The sequence below is a fragment of the Octopus sinensis genome, linkage group LG18 (genome assembly GCF_006345805.1).
Source record: "Octopus sinensis linkage group LG18, ASM634580v1, whole genome shotgun sequence".
In the NCBI taxonomy this organism is placed as follows: domain Eukaryota; kingdom Metazoa; phylum Mollusca; class Cephalopoda; order Octopoda; family Octopodidae; genus Octopus; species Octopus sinensis.
In genome coordinates, this window is record NC_043014.1 from 2,929,135 (window position 1) to 2,952,260 (window position 23,126).

The following is a 23,126-nucleotide window of genomic DNA, read 5'->3' on the forward strand; positions in this document are numbered from 1 at the left end:
AAAAATGATTAGCTGTTTCTTTAAAATGGCAATTTCATCAACTAACCTACCATTTAGAGAAACTTAATTTCTTTAAAATTAGTTAAACAGTTTACAATCTGCTTGTGTGTCTCCTTTAAAGCAAACTTTCCTACAAAAAATTTTCCCAGTGAAAATGTGTAGGAAAACTATTCTGGACACACAGAGGTGCATTCACGAACATACACACACACACACACACATATGTGTATATATACTCACAGATCCAACTCCTGTCATATAGCAAATAGACATTAAATGATGATGATGCAGATGATGCCGATATGCATACATATTGCTTCATTGCTCTCAACATCTATAGCTGAAATGGAACTGTCAAAAGGTGTCAAAACCACAATGAAGTTTAACTGGCATCTGATGAAGGGGATTTATGCATTCATATCTGGGCTCATTTTTAGTATTACTTTTCATCGTACTGCATAAACTGTTTTACTTCTTACAACTGATTTTCAAACCAATACACTATTCACATTGCGTAGTTTTGTTTTTGTCCTTTTATTTGTCCTATAATTATTTGGCCTATAATTTTGTCCTTTTATTTGTTCCATAAGTATTTGTCCTATAATTTTGTCCTTTTCTTTGTCCTATAATTTTGTTTTTTGTTAACAGTGTTATGCCCAAATTTATTTTGACAAACATATATAAATGTAGGTATGGCTGCATGGTTAAGAGCTTGCTTCCCAACCATGTGGCCTTGGATTCAATCCCACTGGGTGGCACCTTGGGCAAGTGTCTTCTACTAAAACTCTGAGCACAAAGCCTTGTAAGTGGATTTTGTAAATAGAACTGGAAGAAGCCAAACAAATGTGTGTATATATGTGTGTGTCTGTATGTGTGTGTGTTTGTGTGTATCTTCATGTTTGTGTTATATTTGTAAACCACTGCCACCACTTGACAGCCAGTGTTTGTTTGTATACATCCCTGTAACTTAGCAGTTTAGCAAAAGCGATTGATAGACTAACTACCATGGGGTCCATTTCTTTTGGCTTAACTATAGAAGATGATGCCCCAGCATGGCCAGAGTCCAATGACCGAAACAAGTAAAAAGTAAAAGAAAAACATTTACACGGGGGAAGGTATTTAACATATTTCACTCTTTTGTTCTTTTATTTGACTGTGGCCATGCTGGAGCACCGCCTTTAGTCAAACAAATCAACCCCAGAATTTATTCTATAGGTCTCTTTTGTCAAACCACTTAGTTAAAGGGATTTAAACACACCAACATTGGTTGTCAAGCGAGGGTGGGTGACAAACACAGACACACAAACATATACAGGGCGCGTAAAGTATTTGAGGACCTTTTTGGGTCATTGTGGAAGTTTTTGCCACAATGTATAATCTTTGTTTCAGAAATTAATAATGGCAGACCCTCAGCTTACTCAAGAAATGAAGAGACATGATATTATTGTGGTTATAAAGGCTGAGCATAGCAATTTAGAAATATCTTGATTTTTAAAAGATGCCAGATCTTTCGTCTACAAATTTTGTAAGGAGCTAGAGACTGAAGATGGAAACGTATCACCAATATCAAAGCATAAAAAGCATTCTAAACACTCTGAAATCATCAGAATACCTGAATTTATCCACCAAGTTCAACAGAACATTGATTACAATCCCAGAAAGTCCATAAGGTCAATTGCAAAAGATCTTCCTGTGTCAGAAGGAACAGTCAAAAATGTCCACAAAGACATCAGATATAAGCCTTATATGATGAGGAAAGGTGAATTTGTCAGACAAAGCAAAAGAAAATCACTACATCAGATCTAAGAAGTTCTTAAACAAACTGAAAAATCCAGCAGAAGAAGATTTGATTTGATTTTTCTCAAACAAGAAAAACTTTGGCCTAGATCAAAGAGTTAACAGAAGAAATGACAGATGGTTATGTGCAGACCATTCTGAAGTTCCACGTGTTACGCATACAAAATTTCCTGAACCTGTCATGGCTTTATGGGTTGTCAGCAATGAAGGACATGTGATGCTTCTTTACTTCTTTCCATAAGGTCTTAGAGTTAACTCTGCCACCTACACTGAGGTTCTGGAAATAATTGTTAAGCCCTGGACAGACAGTGTATGCAATGGAAGGCCATATGTGTTTCAGTAAGACTCTGCACTATCACACATGGCTCTAGTAATACAGGAATGGATGGCTGAAAATTTTCATCATCATATAACCCCTAACATTTGACCTCCTAATTCCCTAGATCTCAATCCACTGGACTATTACATGTGGAGCATTGTTGAGAGAGGGGTCAATGAACACGTCCATAACACCAAAGATTCTTTGAAAGCTTCCATAGTCAGAGTAATGTCCAAAATGAACCAGAACCACTTGATCCGAGTATGTAGATGATTTAGATCTCATATAGAAGCAGTTGTTGAAGCTGAAGGTGGCTTTATTGAATAAGATTATAGAAAAGAAGGTCTATTTTTATACTCACAGCATTTTTTGATAAATAAAGTTATTATCTGTTATTATATACCTGTTTTTTATAAACACGAATCTGTCCTCAAATATCTTACGCACCCAGTATATATATATATATATATATATATATATATATATATGATGGGCTTCTTTCAGTTTCCATCTACCAAATCTACTCACAAGGCTTTGGTCAGCCGGAGGCTATAGCAGAAGACACTTGCCCTAGGTGCCATGCAGCAGTGGGACTGAACCTGGAACCATGTGGTTGGTAAGCAAGCTACTTACCACACAGTGAAGCAGTGAAGAATTCAATGTTTGCTAATTTCATACAAATATTACAAATGTACAGAAATGTTATGAAAGATTATCATATTCCAGATGCTTGCGTGAAGAACAATGGAGGTTGCTACCATATCTGTCTTCCTAAAAAGAATGGTCACCGTTGTCTCTGTGCCATTGGCTTCCACCTCAATGACAACGGACAATGCACTGCAAGTGAGTAGCCAGTTTCAGCTCTTTTATGGTATCTGTCTGTCTGTCCGTCTGTCTGTATGACTGTATGTCTGTCTGTATGTATGTATGTATGTCAAAATGTGACCTTGTGTGTATTGTTGGCGATTTTTTTTCCTCTGTCTTCTCTTCTCTGGATCTTTCCTTCTATGTTCCTGACAAAGAGCTCTGCTCGAAACGTTAAACCCTCCTTCTTTCCTGAGCGTCCAATAATACTATATTTGTTCCACGTCCTCGCGTTGTGGTATTTTCTCTTTGTGTTTTCATGCTTGGATTAACTTTAAGTATGTATGTATGTATGTATGTGTATGTATGCATGTATGTGTGTCTATATGTATGTATGTATATGTGTGTATGTATGTATATATGTATGTATGTATGCATGCATGTATGTATGTATGGCTGTATGTATGTATGTATGGCTGTATGTATGTATGTATGTATGGCTGTATGTATGTATGTGTATGTATGTATGTATGGCTGTATGTATGTATGTATATATGTTTCTTTTTCCTTTCCTTCACACCTCTGTGAAATATATATATGCATAGAGTTGTACATATATATTCACACACACACACAAATACACACACACATACACACTCACACACACACTCACATACACACACACATACACATACACACACACACACTCACACACGCATACACACACACACATACACACACACACGTACACACACACATAAACACTCACACACACACATACACACTTACACATACACACTCACACGCACACACACACACATGCACACACACACACACACAGAGCCATACACATATCCATGGGGAAATATTACCTTTCTCGGAAACAGGTGAGGTTAGTGACGGGAAGAGCATCCAACCATACAAAATTTCCTTTAACAAATCCTGAAGAACACATACCTATTTCTTTATTACCCCCAAGGGGCTAAACACAGAGGGGACAAACAAGGACAGACATAGGTATTAAGTCGATTACATCGACCCCAGTGCGTAACTGGTACTTAACTTATCGACCCCGAAAGGATGAAAGGCAAAGTCGACCTCGGCGGAATTTGAACTCACAACGTAACGCAGACAAAATACCGCTAAGCATTTCGCCCGGTGTGCTACCGTTTCTGCCAGCTCGCCTGAAGAACACATACCAACATGGAAAAAAATTGTGAGTCAACTTAGTAGATGGAAACGGACAAAATACCGCTAAGCATTTCGCCCAGCATCCTAACGTTTCTGCCAGAATCACTGCCTTGATGTCCTTACGTTCTGACAAACATTTACAATTGTCTGACTTTTCATTGCAGCGTGGAAGGTGTTTGTAAGCCATTTAAGAAACACACAAAAGCCGTTCGATTCACTTCAACATTTAAATTTAATTTGTCAAAATATTTTCGTCGCTTTAAGACCGCGAAACAGTGAACAGGTCGTGGTCTCAAAGCGACGAAAATATTTTGACAAACTTAAATGTTGAAGTGAATCTAACGGTTTTTGTGTGTTTCTTAAATGGCTTATAAACACCTTCCAATCTGCAATTGTATATATATATATGTATATATATGTATTTACATATATATATATATATATATATATGTGTGTGTATATATATATGGAGATGTACCTGCATAGCAAGTGATTTGATCTGAGATCGTGTGCTGAAACGAAAACAATTGCAGCATGGAAGGTGTTTATAAGCCATTTAAGAAACACACAAAAGCCGTTCGATTCACTTCAACATTTAAGTTTAATTTGTCAAAATATTTTCGTCGCTTTAAGACTGCAACCTGTTCACTGACAAAACTCCATGCTGCATCTCTGAAGTTTTGTCAGTGAACAGGTCGCAGTCTGAAAGCAACGAAAATATTTTGACAAATTAAATTTAAATGTTGATGTCAATCTAATGGTTTTTGTGTGTTTCTTAAATGGCTTATAAGCACTTTCCACACTGTGGAGGCACATGGCCTAGTGGTTAGAGCAGCGGACTCGCGGTCGAGGGATCGCGGGTTCAAATCTCAGACTGGGCGATGTGTGTGTTTATGAGTGAAACACCTAAGCTCCACAGGGCTCCAGCAGAAGGTAATGGCAAAACTTCTACTGACTCTTTCGCCACAACTCTCTCTCACTCTTTCCTTCTGCATCTTGCAGCTCACCTGCGACGGACCGGCGTCCCGTCCAGGTGGGGAACCTATACACCAAGAAACCGGCCCTTATGAGCAAGGTATGGCTCAAGAAGGAACATACAACAACCTTCCACGCTGCAATTGTTTTCGTTCCAGCACACAATCTCAGATCAGGTCACTTGCTATGCAAGTACATCTCTGTAATGACTTTTTATTGTCTTCTTTTAAAGATATCACATACCACGAGTTCCTGCTCATTGCTGACCAGAGGCTGCGGCGTTTATACCAAATCAATCTATGGAACATGGAAATTAACGCTCTTCCAATTACTCCATTGAAACAACCGATTGATATTGCTTTCGACTCCAAAGAGATGATGGTGAGATGGGTTTCCATACTTAAGCTTGCCTCAGTGACACGCTTGATAGGTTTACTGGTTATATACACTCACATCCAGTGTGTATAATGTTGTTATATACTGTTTTACTGTTTTACTTGTTTCAGTCATTTGACTGCGGCCATGCTGGAGCACCGCCTTTAATCGAGAATAAGTCCCGGGGTCGATTTGCTCGACTAAAGGCGGTGCTCCAGCATGGCCGCAGTCAAATGACTGAAACAAATAAAAGAGTAAAAGAGTAAAGAGAGAATTATAATAATGTGAATGTTTACCAAGGGCTGGGTTCGGTAGTCACCAGTGGAGCCACAAGTGTAAAGTATAAATATTTGTTTAGATGTCCAATGTTCTTAATGATCAATGGTGGTCTTCTGCAGTTACAAGTAAAAGGGTCGAAAGAGGGGACAGAAAGCAGACCTTTAACCCTTTAGCATTCAGATTACTCTGTCAAATGTAAAGCCTATTTAATCACATTGTTTTAAATTAATTGTACAGCATCTTGTAGCTCTGATATTTTGATGATGTCCCTGTTTATTTTTGGAATGGCTTTGTAGGGTAGGTGTGAGAGGTCAGAGCTGGCTGGTTTGAGCATAAAACAGGAAGACAATTTTGGCCTGGTATGGCCAGTTTAAACACTAAAGGGTTAAGCCAAGTAAAGGAAGACAACAAAGAAAGCCAGTAGTAGGAAAAACACAGAAAAGGGACCCTTAACCCATATATATACCCCTGGTTGCATTTTCACAATGCAAAACCTGCTCCTACCATCTGTATGTATGGGTATGACTTTAAACTGCATCGAGTTGTAGGGTTTTAGTTCAGGAGTTTCAGGTTTCAAATGAGGATGGTTCCTAAGTCTAACTCTGGCCCAGAGTAATAACACCTGTCAGGATCCCAGCTATGGTTCAACTAGTATATATGATGGTTGGTTTTAGGGTTCACAGTAAAACCAGTGGAAGTGAGGGACCCCTAGCTGTTGACACAGCATCCTTCTATGAGAGGGACACTCTGATATAAAACCTATGGCTTCACGTGATAACTGATCCTCTCACTTTGGTCTGTCACCAGGTACTTATCACAGAGACTCAGAGAATGGTACTTGTATTATCCAAGTGTTTATCATTACTAGCAGTATCGCCCGGCGTTGCTCAGGTTTGTTTCGACCCTTTAGAATTGGAATTTTTGAAAAGTAAAAATTTTGCATTATGTAGCTTGTTATTCTCTTTAAGTGTACATTTTTCTGGTTGAAATACACCGAAAAATGGCGACACAGCAGTCAAAAAATCGTAAAAAATAGGGATTTTCATAGAAAAAAAGCACCCTTTTGATGTAAATAATTTTTGGTGTTAACATGGTCCGATTTGAATTTTTTTTTCTACGGAAGGAAGAGCAAGCCTTCTTCTATCATAATTTCAATTTTGGTCAACTTGCGCCGCAGAGTCTAGGAGGAGATGGTGTTAGTTGAAGGCTACCAAACCTGCCATACACAGACAGCTTTATATGAATAGAGATAATCCAATGACGCACAGACTTCTTGTTATGGTGACCTTATTTGTCCTTCCATCAGCCAAAAGTCCAAAGGCGATGGAAAAGTGACGATGTATGCAGACCTAATCACTTGGGAACGCTAAGTTACAACTTTCGCCTGTCACCTTTTCTTCAAACCATGCAGATCTGCAACGGGACAGCATAATCATCAGAAAGGCCATGGATGGGAAAGTTTGGAGGGTCATTTAAGATGGAGAAGCACAAAGAGATAGCAAACATCTGTGAAGAGGTGGAAGATGAAGCAATCACCAGGGATATATAAGTGAAGAGATATAAATATGCATGTGTATGTATGTCGGTGGCATGTGTCAACGTCGCCTTACTGGCACCTGTGTCGGTGGCACGTGTAAAAAGATTCAAGCGAGGTCATTGCCAGTACCACCTGACTGGCCCCCGTGCTGGTGGCATGTAAAAAGCACCCACTACACTCTCGCAGTGGTTGGCATTAGGAAGGGAATCCAGCTGTAGAAACTCTGCCAGATCAAGACTGGAGCCTGGTGCAGCCATCTGGTTCGCCAGCCCTCAGTCAAAATCGTCCAACCCATGCCAGCATGGAAAGCGGACGTTAAACAATGATGATGATGATGATGATGATGCACATCGTCATCATCATCATCATCATCATCATAATATGTCCATTTTCCAGGGTGGCATATCATCATCATCGTTTAACGTCCGTTCTCCATGCTAGCATGGGTTGTTGGACGGTTCGACCAGGGATCTGGGAAGCCAGGAGGCTGCACCAGGCTCCGGTCTTATCTGGCAATGTTTCTACAGCTTGATGCCCTTCCTAACGCCAACCACTCCGTGAGTGTAGTGGGTCCTTTTTACGTGCCACCTGCACAGGTGCCAGGCGAGGCTGGCAATGTGCATGTATATTGAGAGATGGGGGTGAGAGAAGGGTGGTGGGCAAACAGAGAGTGGGATGATGCGGAATGGAGAGACGTTTGGGGGAGAGATTAACAATGTTCCTCCCTTTCTCTCTGTAGGTCTACTGGACCGATGCCGAAGACGATTCTATCAGCCGCTCGAAACTCAACGGAGATTATTACGAAACCTTACTTCAAGATTCTTCTATATGTAAGATTACAGCCAATGTATGTTGTCGTTGTTGCTGTTGTTGTTGCTGTTGTTGTTTTTGTTGATGTTGTTGATTTTGTTGTTGTTTTTGTGGTTCTTTGCTTCCTCCTCCTCCCCCCCTCCTCCTTTGTCTTCTTGAAACGATAAAAGGAATAATGATTATGAACTTAGTGTGTACTGAACTCAGGTGTGCCACAACTCATCTGTAAAAGGGTCGAAAGAGGGGACAGAAAGCAGACCCTTAATCCAAGTAAATGAAGACAACAAGGAAAGCCAGTAGTAGGAAAAACACAGAAAAGGGACCCTTAACCCATATATACCCCCTGGTTGCGTTTTCACAATGCAAAACCTGCTCCTACCTGTTGGACATGAACTCACCTGGAAGCACCTGACTGACCATACGAAATGTCCAGTAGGGAGTCGACACCCAAAGCTAACAGTTGCATCCTGTCCTTCTCTTTCAGATGGTGAAAGCTTACCATAACGTTTAATCTAAATACAGTGAAATTTTAAGACTTCATTTTTTATGGGCAGCCTCGCCTGGCACCAGTGCAGGTGGCACGTAAAAAGCACCCACTACACTCTCGGAGTGGTTGGCGTTAGGAAGGGCATCCAGCTGTAGAAACTTTGCCAGATAAGACCGGAGCAGTACTTATTCTATCGGTCTCTTTTGCCGAACCGCTAAGTGACGGGGATGTAAACAAACAGGTAAATATATACGACAGGCTTTTTTCAGTTTCCGTCTACCAAATCCACTGACAAGGCATTGGTTGGCCCGGGGCTATAGCAGAAGACACTTGCCCAAGATGCCATGCAGTGGGACTGAACCCGGAACCATGTGGTTGGTAAACAAGCTACTTACCACACAGCCACTCCTGATTCAACAATTCTGAATCTGATAAAAAAGTGTTTCCCAAAAACCATGGGCCCTGCACTGATTGTTGATCTTACAAATAGGCGCAGGAGTGGCTGTGTGGTAAGTAGCTTGCTAACCAACTACATGGTTCCGGGTTCAGTCTCACTGCATGGCATCTTGGGCAATTGTCTTCTGCTATAGCCCCGGGCCGACCAAAGCCTTGTGAGTGGATTTGATAGACGGAAACTGAAAGAAGCCTGACGTATATATGTATATATATATATAAGTGTGTGTGTATATGTTTGTGTGTCTGTGTTTGTCCCCCCAGCATTGTTGACAACCGATGCTGGTGTGTTTACGTCCCCGTCAGTTAGCAGTTCGGCAAAAGAGACCGATAGAATAAGTACTGGGCTTACAAAGAATAAGTCCCGGGGTCGATTTGCTCGACTAAAGGCGGTGCTCCAGCATGGCCGCAGTCAAATGACTGAAACAAGTAAAAGGGTAAAAGAGAAAAGAGAGTATGTCTAAGAGGGGGTAGAGGTGTTGAATTCAACATGGTGGCCAAAGTTGCTGTTTGAAAGATGGTGAACAGACTTCTACCAAATCATCTGATAACCATCAAAGCCTTTGTGTGTTGATTCCCAGAGAAGATGGCCAAGATACAGTAAGCCTGGCTTAGTGGTTAGGAGTTTTCAGCTCACAATTGCAAGGCCAGGAGTTCAATTCCTGGCAGTGCCTTGTGTCCTTGAGCAAGACACTTTATTTCACGTTGCTCCAATCCACTCAACTGCCAAAAATGAGATGTACCAGTAATTCGAAGGGGGCCAGCCTTCAAGAGGCACAAGGCCTGAAGATTCTTGTGAAGGGGGAGTAAATTGATGACATCAACCCCAGTGTTTAACTGGTACTTATTTTATCGACCCCAAAAAGATGAAAGACCAATCAACCTTGGTCGAATTTGAACCTGCTAATTATTCTACCAGTTACGCCTTCAGCCTTAATAATAATGGTTTCAGATATTGGCACAAGGCCAGCAATTTCTGGGCACTAGATAAGACAATTACATTGACTCACAGCATTCAATTGGTGCTTATTTTATCAAGTACGAATGGCTAAGTCAACCTCGGCACGATTTGAACTCTAAATGCAAAGTGCATGAAGTACAGCTAAATATTTTGTCTAACCTGTTAACGTTTCTTATTTTTTTATTGCCCACAAGGGGCTAAACATAGAGGGGGCAAACAAAGACAGACAAAGGCATTAAGTCGATTACTTCGACCCCAGTGCGCAACTGGTACTTTATGTATCGACCCCAAAAGCAAAGTCGACCTTGGCGGAATTTGAACTCAGAACGTAACGGCAGACAAAATACCACTAAGCATTTCACCCAGCGCACTAACAATTCTGCCAGCTAATCACTTCAATAATAATAATAATAATAATGATAATAATAATAATAATAATAATAATTGCAGTACCAGGCAGTGACTCTCATGGCTTCTGATCTTAACTGATTGGAAGTGTTATCATGTACATTGTTTTGTCTTGGTACAAAAGACGGGCTACAGCAAATATTCTGCTCAATACCACAGATTTGCTTGTCAGTTGTTTGACCTTAACCAGTTGAGCATGTCCCTTAGTGGCTGATGATATGTGCATCTCTGATCACGAGCAGAAGTAGTGGGGGAGCATCATAGCCATGTGTTGAGAGGGATTCTTTGGGGTTTGAATAATTCACCTCTGGAAACATGGGTGGTTCTTTCAACATCCTTAAACAACTTTTATTCAGGGACCTGATGGGTTACTCGACCAGAAGAAAATTCTAACAGGGCCCCACTTGGAAGGTCATGTGCTGTTTATCTTGATATGAGATCACCATGTCGCGCACATATGGTTGTGATGCATGTGCCTGGTGTACCCTTATCAGACGGGTAGTCATGATGGGTATATTGGGCTTCGTATATTTTACCCCAGTGTCACTTTGATGGCATGCACTGCTCTCTCACTCAATAATAATAATAATAATAATAATAATAATAATAATAATAATAATAATCTTTTTTTTAATAATAATTTTTTTTTACTCTAGGCACAAGGCCTGAAATTTTGGGGGAGGGGGCCAGTCGATTAGATTGACTCCAGCTCACCACCTTAATAATAATAATAATAATAATAATAATAATAATAATAATAATAATAATTGCTGTTGTTGTAGTTGTTGATGTGTGATGGTGGTGGTGGTGGTGGTGGGAGTGCTGCTGCTGCTGCCATGCCCACCACTGCTGCTTCCGCTTGCATGGCGTGTGAGCAGAATCTATTTAACGCGCTCGACGTTTCTCTCCTTCGGTGCAGCATTTGGTGAAATCGTGATCGAACCGACCACCCGTCTTTTGTACTTCATTGACAACAAATCCGGCAACATTGGAGTCCTTTCCATGGACACCAAACACTATCGGATCCTCATCCAGACCGGATTAAACCACACTTTTGGCCTGGCTATCGACCTCTTCTCTGGGTAAGTTATGTTCTTCTCTATATTCCTGGCAGGGTTCCCAAGAAGGGGCCTCCGACAGTAGAATGTAACCCTAGGTAGCACAAGGTATATATATCCCTACCCAGTAGGGGTCTACAGAAGACTGTAATTGCGTGACCATGGCTTAGTGGTCAGGGCATTCGGCTCACAATCATATCATTGTGAGTTCAATTCCTGGTGGGGTATTGTGTCCTTAAGCAAGACACTTTATTTCACATTGCTCCAGTCCACTCAGCTGGCATGAGCCACATAAATTTAATCAATGCTGTGATTAATTAATTGATTAATTAATCAGAGAGCTGATTCCAGTCCAAATACAGGTGAGATTTGGTCTGTCGGTGAGATGTTTCCCACCCCAGATTTCTTTACTGATGCTGTTTTCAAAAAAATATTTAAATACATTATTTACATTTGACGGGTATTTATCCTCATCTACAGAATTCCTCATCTCTTAAATACAGAACTGTGTTCTCTAATTGGTATGGAGCTGACCTTAGACTTCAACGGAGACATATAGAGAAACTCCATCAAAAACTAGCTTGTCTTTCAAACCATATGATAATATTAATAATAATAATAATAATAATAATCATAATCGTTTAGCGTCCGCTTTCCATGCTACCATGGGTTGCATGATTTTGACCGAGGGCTGGTGAACCAGATGGCTGCACCAGGCTCCAATCTTGATCTGGCAGAGTTTCTACAGCTGGATGCCCTTCCTAACGCCAACCTCTCCGTGAGTGTAGTGGGTGCTTTTTACGTGCCACTGGCACAGGGGCCAGTCAGGCAGTACTGGCAACGACCTCGCTTGAATCTTTTTACACATGCCACCAGCACAGGTGCCAGTAAGGCGATGCTGGTAACGATCACGTTCGAACGGTGCCTTTTACATGCCACCGGCACAGAAGCCAGTTAGCCGCTCTGGCGACGATCACGCTCGGATGGTGCTCTTGGCACCTTACTAGCACAGGCACAAGTGCCAGTAAGGTAACACTGGTAACAATCACACTTGAATGGTGCCTAGTAATAATAATAATAATAATAATAATAATGTGCCTGGTGTACCTTTATCAGACGGGTAGTCATGATGGGTATATTGGGCTTCGTATATTTTACCCCAGTGTCACTTTGATGGCATGCACTGCTCTCTCACTCAATAATAATAATAATAATAATAATAATAATAATAACAACAATAGGAATGAGAACCCTGGTTCAAAATTTCCCCAGGACACCTGATAAAGGCTGGAGGGTATACCAGCCAAAACGTTGTGTTAACAACAAACAAGATGAGGGCAAATACCCGTCGAATGTAAATAATGTACATAATTCCTCTTCTCTTAAATACAGAACTGTGTTCTCTAATCGGTACGGAGCCGACGGTAGACTTCAATGGAGACATGTAGAGAAACTGGCTCGTCCAAAGATAAGGACAAATATCCATCAAATGTAAATAATGTACATAATCCCTCATCTCTTAAATATAGAACTGTAAAAATTTAAATGCTTAAAATCTTTATAATGCCACATGTGTGTGTGTGTGGAGGAAATGAGATCTGTTGGTTTGCTATTTTATCCTCATTGCAGGGCCATCTACATAACATCGATAAAGAAAAACTCAGCATCCCTGTGGAGTTTCCATCCTGTTCACAAAAGCATAAAACACGTCATGACTGACTTGAGTGACCCGAGGGGAATTGTCTGGTGGATCGACAGTGAGTATTTCAGTAGGGTTTCAATCAGCACTGCCTTCATGGGTTTAATGGGGTTCGATGGGGGAGAGGGAGGACAGTGGTGCAGTGGGAGGGGTGAGGTGAGGGTTGTAGTAGCATGGTGGTGGTGGTGGTTGCGGTGATCGCTGCAGTTGATGAGATAGAGATAAGAGGGAAAATTCATCATGATCAATCATCACCATCAACATCATCAATCACCATCAGTCATCATCATTCATCACCATCAATCACAATCAATCATTCATCATTCATCATCAATCATCATCAATCATAATCATCATATATATATATATATATATAAAGTGGCTGTGTGGAAAGTAGCTTGCTTACCAACCACATGGTTCTGGGTTCGGTCCCACTGCATTGCACCTTGGGCAAGTGTCTTCTACTATAGCCTCAGGCTGACCAAAGCCTTGTGAGTGGATTTGGTAGACAGAAACTGAAGGAAGCCCATTATGTGTGTCTGTGTGTGTGTTTGTGTGTGTGTATATATATATGAATATTTATTTATGTGTGCGTGTGTGTGTCTGTGTTTGTCCCCTACGCCATCGCTTGACAACCGATGTTGGTGTGTTTACGTCCCCATAACTTAGCCGTTTGGCAAAAGAGACCAGTAGAATAAGTGTACTAGGTTTACAAAGAATAAGTCTTGGGTCGATTTGTTTGATTAAAGGTGGTGCTCCAGCATGGCCGCAATTTTATTTATTTATTTTTTTAAATTTTTTTTTTAGGGATTTACGTTGCTGTTTCCGGAAACATTGAGGCAGTGAGCACGGATGAGCTTTTGGGTGGAGAGCATGAGGTAGCGGTCAGTAATGTTGACCCTTACGACATTGCTGCTGACTTCATGTATCTCTACTGGACAGACAAACAGTCCGGAGCAGTTAAGAGGTGAGTGTTGTTGGAATAACAAAGGAATGGGGTCCTTGCTAGGGTTGTGGGGGCAGGGGACATCATACGGGATGCATTCCAGAAGTTTTGAGACTTCTGAGTTCAAACTCTGCCGAGGTTGACTTTGCCTTTCATCCTTTCGGGGTTGATAAATTAAGTACCAGTTGCAAACTGGGGTTGATCTAATCGACTGCTCCTGCTCCCCAAATATTTCAAGCCTTGTGCCAAGAGAAGAAAAGAATATCTTCCTACATTCGGTGGCACATAAAAAGCACCATCCGTACGTGACCGTTGCCAGCGCCGCCTCGACTGGCTTCTGTGCCGGTGGCACATAAAAAGCACCATCCGAACATGGCCGATGCCAGCACCGCCCTGACTGGCTTCTGTGCCGGTGGCACATAAAAAGCACCATCCGAACGTGGCCGTTGCCAGCTCCGCCTTGGCTGGCTTCCGTGCCGGTGGCACGCTAAAAGCTCCAACCGATCGTGGCCGATGCCGGAGCCCCCTGGCACGTAAAAAGCACCCACTACACTCGTGGAGTGGTTGGCGTTAGGAAGGGCATCCAGCTGTAGAAACTCTGCCAGATCAGACTGGTGCCTGGTGCAGCCCCTGGCTTCCAAGACCCCGGTCGAACCGTCCAGCCCGTGCTAGCGCGGAAAACAGACGTTAAATGATGATGATGATGATGATGATGATTATCTTTTTTCCTACATTATCTTCCAGAATAACCAGGCTGAAAGGAACCGACACAAGCATTCTTCTGGAAAAGGACTTCTTCATCCAACCAGTCGGACTCACCATTTTCAAGAAGGAAAACCAAGGTAATGTACATGACAAAAGATAGGCAAAGGAAGACCATTTTATAGTTCCACAGCTGCCTGTTGGTAAGTATACGGCTGCTTAGTATTTACAAATACAATATTTCCGACTGGCTTCTGTGCCAGTGGCACATAAAAAGCACCATCCAAACGTTGCCAGTGCCACCTTGGCTGGCTTCCGTGCCGCTGGCACGTTAAAAGCTCCAACCGATTGTGGCCGATGCCGGACCCCCCCTGGCACCTGTGCAGGTGGCACGTAAAAAGCACCCACTACACTCGCAGAGTGGTTGGCGTTAGGAAGGGCATCCAGCCGTAGAAACTCTGCCAGATCAGACTGGAGCCTGGAGCAGCCCCTGGCTTCCCAGACCCCGGTCGAACTGTCCAACCCGTGCTAGCGCGGAAAACGGACGTTAAACGATGATGATGATGATGATGACGAATATAGTTGTATACAACATAAAGACACAAGCATATAGAGGGTAACCTTAGAGGTGTATCCATATGTAGGTAAGAATGAAGTTGCTTAAACACACATCTGTTCCACAACCATGAATATACACAAAGAAAAGCACAATGAGGCCTTAACTGTTAGAGTTATAGTGAGAAAATAAGGTATTTTCTGGGTCCGTAGTAGGACTAATATTCTAAAAGAACAAGTGTTTAATTAAAACTGAAATTAATAATCCATGCAAGGTGAATGGCATGGATGGAAATTCTTCTAGAAAGAACTTCTCCAGTGACTCACCTGTCTGATCTGAAGGTTAAAGAAGTTCTGTTACTCATCATCATCATCATCATCATCGTTTAACGTCTGCTTTCCATGCTAGCATGGGTTGGACGATTTTGACTGAGGGCTGGTGAACCAGATGGCTGTACCAGGCTCCAATCTTGAACTGGCAGAGTTTCTATAGCTGAATGCCCTTCCTAACGCCAACCACTCCGAGAGTGTAGTGGGTGCTTTTATGTGTAGTGGGTGCTTTTACGTGTAGTGGGTGCTTTAACATGTTACTGTTAAAAATAATTGTTTGTTTAGAATAAATAAACTCAGAGACTGAAGATTTTCTTTTGTCTGATAGGGGTAGACACGTATATACATAGAAACAGGTAAAAAGAAAAAGCACCCAGTACACTCTGTGAAGTGTTTGGAATTAGGAAGGGCATCCAGTTGGAGAAACCCTGCCAAAATAGGTGACTGGAGCCTGCTCTGTCAAACCGTCCAACCCATGGAAAATGGACATTAAATAATAATGATGATGATGATGTATACACACAAATATATGCATATACACACACACATATATATATATATGTGTGGTCAAACAGACTTCAAAGAGGCTGGTGTTGGTCTGCATCGGCAAGACTTTCCTTGTGTAGAAACTGAACCTTTCTCATTTATTTCTTTCAACTTTACCCTGATGAAGGGCTCTGTCCAAAATGTTCGATTTCCCTCTTCTCAAAGCAAATTCATTCTACACTCTTTATTGATTTTTCTGCAATAACATAAATATATATTCTGTTGTGTCTGGGGAGAGTCATTTTCTTTTTGTGCCTTACAATATAACACACTCACCGGTAAAATTTCCACTTTTTACTAATTTTTATTTTCCTAAAATTTTCGTTGTCTTGCAACCTTTTCAATAGTTTTGACTCTAGAGCCAAAACTATTGAAGGGGTTGCAAGACGCAGTGAAAATTTTAGGAAAATAAAAATAAGGAATAAGTGGAAATTTTACCGGTGAGTGTGTTATATTATCACTTTGATCACTTTGACCGACCAGTCCGTCAAGTGTCCATTTGACACCGCTGGTCACAGCACGCTGTCCACTTCTCTCTGGATCGCGCCTTTCTCATCCATGTGATCCCAATTGTCCTCTTGAAATCGTCACTCCACCGTCGTTCAATGGCATAAGGGATGTGCTCAAGGGAAGGTTAGACAGGACCACCCGCGCCAACCTCATTAGCAGTGCAGTTCTGCCTGCAATGTTATATGGTAGTGAAACATGGGCTACCACAAAGAGAGAAGAGCAAAGACTGGTAACGGCTCAAAGAGCCATGGAAAGGTCAATGCTTGGTATCTCGTTGAGAGAGCACATAAATAGCAACATCATCAGAAAGAAGTCCGGCATGAGAGATGTCATCGCAGAGTATACTCGCAGCAAGTATAGATGGGCTGGACACGTCGCCCGGCTCACCGATAATCGGTGTTATATTATAAGGCACAGAAAGAAAATGACTCTCCCCAGACACAACAGAATATGCTTCAACACACGAACTCATATAAAGAATCTTGCAAACCAAATCCAAAAACGAAATATATATATATACATTTACTCTCATCCACACAGAGACCGTTTACGAAGACTTTAACGGCTTCGTTCCAAGTGAGCTGGAAATAAAGAAATGGATAAAACCATTTTTTGCTGAAGGTAGGTACTCTTGGTTTCAAAATAGACTCACCTGTGTGTAGGAGTGCAAAAGGTTTACACCTGAGAGACATCTTGTCGATTGATGAGTTTATAAAAGTTACTGAGAGAGTTATAGCGTGACTGATGAGGACCAGGGTTAGCTAGGATGAAATGCAGGGCATCTTTGTACCGAGAAAGGGTTCTACTTAACAAAGAGGGAGCCCCTGTGCCTTGCATTTGTGGACCCGGTAAAGGCTTTTGACTGAGTTTTACATTCTCTGATCTGGTTGTTGCCAAGGAAACTGGTGTAGATTCTTTTATTCTTTTATTTGTTTCAGTCATTTGACTGTGGCCATGCTGGAGCACTGCCTTTAGCCGAACAAATCAACCCCGGGACTTATTCTTTGTAAGCCCAGTACTTATTATATCGGTCTGTCTTGCCGAACCGCTAAGTTACAGGGACGTAATCACACCAACATCAGTTGTCAAGCGATGTTCGGGTGGGGGGGCAAACACAGACACACAGACATATACATGCATACATACATACATACACTAAAGTTCTTGAAGGTGATGCTCCAGCATGGCCACAGTCTAATGAATGAAGCAAGTAAAAGAGAAAAGACGTCTGTATATTTACATCTATATTCTCACACACACACAAACACACTCACACACAAATACACACATGCACACACACACACACACACACACTCACAAATACACACACACACAAACACAAACATTCACACACAAACACACACACACAAACACATACACACACACACAAACACACATACACAGACACACACACACAAACACACACACATACACACACACACAAACACACACACAAATACACACATGCATGCACAAACACACACACACACACACACAAACACATACACACACACACAAACACACACACGCACACACAATCCTAACGAAGGAATTCTCTTCTCTCCTCCCCTGCAACAGGTTTGGGTTACTGTCAGACGCCCCTCGTCCACCTCGGTCGATTGATGAACTCGGTGCCAAACATCTGGGTTCCTTCTGGCACGGTGGTCGCCGCTCAGTGCTTCTCCGGTTACATGCCTTCCACTGCAGCGGCCATGGTTTGTCTCCATGGAAACTGGAGCCATGTTGTTCGATGTATTCCAGGCAAGTCTCTCAGTTTCATTTCTTTTCATCATCGACATCATCACCATCATCATCGCTGTCATCATCATCATCATCATTACAACCATCATCATCATCGACATCATCATTACAACTATCATCATTATCATCATCATCGTCATCATAACCATCATCATCATCATTACAACCATCATCATCATCATCATCATCATCATCATCACAACCATCATCATCATCATTACAACCATCATCATCATCATTAAACCACCATCATCATCATCATCATTATCATTGCAACCATCATCATCATCTTCATGTCCACTTTTCCATGCTTGCACAGCTCAGACCAATTACACAATGGGGTCCGTGCCCCTAAATCAAAAACCATCAATGAACCCTTTAGCATTCATCTTACTCTCTCAAACACAAATGCCTTTTTTTTAATCTTAATCTCCCAAATTAATCAAGGGTGGTCACTAAGCTAGCAGAATCGTTAGCACAACGAGCAAAACGTTTAATGGTAATCCACCCGTCGCTACATTCTGAGTTCAAATTCCACCACGGTCAGCTTTGCCTTTCGTCCCTTCAGGGTCGATAAATAAAGTACCAGTGAAACACTGGGGTCGATGTAATCGACTAGTCCCCACCCCACCAAAATTTCAGGCCTTGTGCCTTTAGTAGAAAGGGTTATTTTGTGTTAATCCTGGATTATCTCATAGCTTCAAGATTTCGATGATTTGATTGTTTGTTTTTAGAATGACATTGCAGGGTTGGTGTGAGAGGTCGGATCTGGCCAGTTTGGGCATAAGACAGGTAGAATATTTTGAGCAGGATATGGAGGGATTAAATGCTGGATATGGAGGGATTAAAGGCTTAAGGATTAAAGGTGGTCAGCTGGTAGAATCGTTGCAACATCGGAAAAAAGCTTTCTTTTATCTTTTGTTTCAGTCATAAGACTGTGGGCATGCTGGAGCACTGCCTTGAAGGGGCTTAATTGAACAGATTGGGGATGTAAACACACCAACACCGGTTGTCATGTGGAGACTGGGTGGAGTACAAACACAAAAATATACACACATACACATATCGCTTTTACTCCTTTATTTGTTTCAGTCATTTGACTGCAGCCATGCTGGAGCACCACCTTTAGTCGAACAAATCGACCCTAGACTTTATTCTTTGTAAACCTAGTGCTTATTCTATCAGTCTCTTTTGCTGAACCGCTAAGTTATGAGGACGTAGACACACCGACATCAGTTGTCAAGCGTGGGTAGGTGAGAGAGAATACAAGATCTCAATCGTACGTTTTGAATTCAGGGTGGCACCGGTCATTGGACATAGTTTTTCTGATGCCTTTTGATCAGATTTTTTCAGGGCTCTCAAATTTAGAATCCTGAAATACTGTGCTGAAGAGCAAGAATGATGGAATGGAAATGTGGTTTTGGCATTTTCCATATCTATCTAACCCCGAAACATGTCCACAGTTAATCAAATATATATATATAATGAAATTATTGTATACAGTGCTCAGGTGCACCACAACTTGTCAGAAAGTGCGTATAAAGTATATGCAGTAATGTATAAATGTCTGGAAAGCGAACAGTGTATGACTCGGATACATGCTTGTGTGTGTATGGAGGGGAGAAAGATCAGGTGTAGTGTTGGCGAATCTCAGGAAGCATGGAAGTTTTGAAGGATGCAGTGCTCCGACAACTAACAACCGATGCCGGCAGTTTGTTCCACGCTTCAGCAACTCTCAGCGTGAAAAACCAGGTGGATTCGTTAGTTTTTTTCTCTTTGCCTACCTTGATTGTTTTTGAGTATATGTTGTCTGGGAGATTTTCTTATGGTAGAGAAATACCTAGTTTTTTGGCTGCTATTTCTAAATTTCTGTATGTGATGAAGCAAATTTTTTTGCTGAACCCTAATTATAATTATACTCATAATTATAAATATTATTATATATACATACATTTTTTTTTTACTTGTTTCAGTCATTTGACTGCGGCCATGCTGGAGCACCGCCTTTAGTCGAGCAAATCAACCCCAGGACTTATTCTTTGTAAGCCCAGTACTTATTCTATCGGTCTCTTTTTGCCGAACCGCTAAACACACCAGCATCGGTTGTCAAGCAACGCTAGGGGAAAACACAGGCACACAAACATATATATATATATATACATATATACAACAGGCTTCTTTAAGTTTCCGTCTACCAAATCCACTCACAAGGCTTTGGTTGGCCCGAGGTTATAGTAGAAGACACTTACCCAAGATGCCACGCAGTGGGACTGAACCCGAAACCATGTGGTTTGTAAGCAAGCTACTTACCACACACCCACTCCTACGCTACGAAAGGGTACATATATATATATATATATATATATACACGTGTGTATGTATATATAATGTTATAATAAAAACCACAAGCTTTGTTAATTACACCTACCTAGGGTTTTGTGGCCCCAACATTCATTTCACTGTGTGTGTGTGTGTCCCCTACCAATCCTTGATAATTGGTGTCAGGTATGTTTACGTCCCCACAACTTAGCAGTTTGGCAAAAGAGACCAATAGTATAAGTACCAGGATGAAAACAAAAAAAAAATGTATTGGAATTGATTTATTCAACTAAAATTACTCGACACGGTGCTGCAGCATGGCCACAGTCTCACGACTGATTCAGATAAAAGACTAAAGTCAAGACTGACAGGGTTGCTGTTTCTTGTTTAGATCCTGAGCTGCCCCTTCATGGAGACCTGAAGAAAGGGTACATCAAGTTCACGTCCAGTCGTCTCTTCATTGTACCCATTGCTTTAAATTACATCAACGTGATGTGCATTGGAGCCGGAGGCGGAGGATACGATGGTAAAAGTGCCTACGGAAAGGCTGGAGACGGGTGGCCATCCAAGTTCAAAGGTCTCGTAGCCGAGGGTGGAAAAGGTGGAAGTAAGACAGAAGGTAAGTCAGATGTACTTCATACCTTCTTATCATCATCCTCATCATCAACAACATCTAATGTCCACTTTTCCATGCTTGCATGCATTGGACAGAGTTTTGCTGGAGCAGATTTTCTTGCAACCGGATGCTCTTCCTGGTCCCAACCCTCACCTGTTTCTGTACGATCTGTCAGGTTTTTCCACAGAAGACTAGTAAACAAACCACCCCGCTTGTATGACAGTCATGCTTATTTACAACCATACACGTGTGTATATTTATGCATATATCATCATCGTTTAACGTCCGCTTTCCATGCTAGCATGGGTTGGACGGTTCAACTGGGGTCTGGGGAGCCCGAAGGCTACACCAGGCCAGTCAGATCTGGCAGTGTTTCTACAGCTGGATGCCCTTCGTAACGCCAACCACTGCGTGAGTGTAGTGGGTGCTTTTTATGTGCCACTGGCACAGGTGCCAGATGAGGCTTCCCAGACCCCAGTTGAACCGTCCAACCCATGCTAGCATGGAAAACAGACGTTAAACGATGATGATGATGATGATGCCCATAATAAAGAGAAACACCAACGATGGGCCCATTGAAAACTCAAATCCAATAACCCTAAAATCTGGCTCAAATAGCAAATGGATGTCACCAAAGTTGTGTTAAATTATTTTCTTTTTCTTTTTACATTACAGGTGGCGCTGGTGGACTGGGGACCGTGGCAGATGGAGGTAGAGGAGGCTGGAGCCGCACCCAATGCACAGCTGGTGGAGCAGCTGGTGGCGCCAATGAATGGCTCAAGGATTCTCGGTTGTATGCCTTCTGCGGAGCAGGTGGGATCTCAGAGTGTCCGATCGGACCAAGACCTCGTTCCCCAAAACATGGACCTGGCGGCACAGCTAACAATGGCACAATGGCTGGACTCTACGGTGGGGGCGGCGCTGCTGTTTTCAAAATGGGTGCCGGAGGTGGCGGCGGTTTCTCCAGGGGTTCAATCCGAATTAATTCCTGGATGTCATTCCTGTGACAGTGGGCAAGCCCGGGGATGCTTCATATGGACAGCCTGGTGGTGGTGTGGTGGTGGTGTCTTGGGGGTGGCCATCTTTCGAAGAGCTGTGATGATTCATTTTTCAAAGAATTTTACATATTTGTTTACTTTTTTTTTTATTAACTTAACATTTTCCCCACCATTAATTACATGTTCATTAAGTATATCAAATGTTCATTTGTTGGATTTTCTGTTATTTTTTGGGGAGTTTTTTTTTCTTTGTTTCCACGTCCGTTTTTCAAATTTTCACGAGAATTTATTGGAGAAATTAAAAAAAAAAATTTAATAAATCAAAATAAATTATAAAGAAGAAGAGGTCTGTATTTAATGAAGGAAGGAAGACGGACAAATGGATAGACTGACAGAGACACACAGACAGACAGAAGAAAGGGTTCTGTCCCATTGCATGACATCTTGGGCAAGTGTCTTCTACCATGGCTCCAGGCTGACTGAAGCCTTGTGAGTGGATTTGGTATACGGAAACTGAAAAGAAACCCATTGTGTGTGTGTGTGTGTGTACAAGGGCTGGATGTGATGTCATGGAAGATCCTAAACAAACGTTTCTTGTGTGATAATAATAATAATATTCATTTAAAATGAATGTGATCTGAAAAGGAGGAACACTCACAAAGATATGACTGAAACCACCTCTGGTTCTGT

The 23,126-nt window shown here is 41.8% G+C and overlaps 1 protein-coding gene across 1 annotated transcript in view; it reads left to right on the forward strand.

Moving 5' to 3' along the window:
* The window catches only part of LOC115221553 (low-density lipoprotein receptor-related protein 5-like), a 63,453-nt gene extending 40,822 nt beyond the window's left edge, over positions 1-22,631 (forward strand). The window contains exons 17-27 of the mRNA XM_029791753.2: positions 2,843-2,959; positions 5,319-5,467; positions 8,017-8,107; positions 11,316-11,478; positions 13,084-13,211; positions 13,961-14,120; positions 14,844-14,941; positions 17,283-17,363; positions 18,321-18,503; positions 21,214-21,441; positions 22,114-22,631. Coding sequence (XP_029647613.1) covers positions 2,843-2,959; positions 5,319-5,467; positions 8,017-8,107; positions 11,316-11,478; positions 13,084-13,211; positions 13,961-14,120; positions 14,844-14,941; positions 17,283-17,363; positions 18,321-18,503; positions 21,214-21,441; positions 22,114-22,445 — 1,730 coding nt within the window. The 3' untranslated portion in view covers positions 22,446-22,631. The remainder of the gene's footprint in view (positions 1-2,842; positions 2,960-5,318; positions 5,468-8,016; positions 8,108-11,315; positions 11,479-13,083; positions 13,212-13,960; positions 14,121-14,843; positions 14,942-17,282; positions 17,364-18,320; positions 18,504-21,213; positions 21,442-22,113) is intronic.
* The last annotated feature ends 495 nt before the right edge of the window (positions 22,632-23,126 follow it).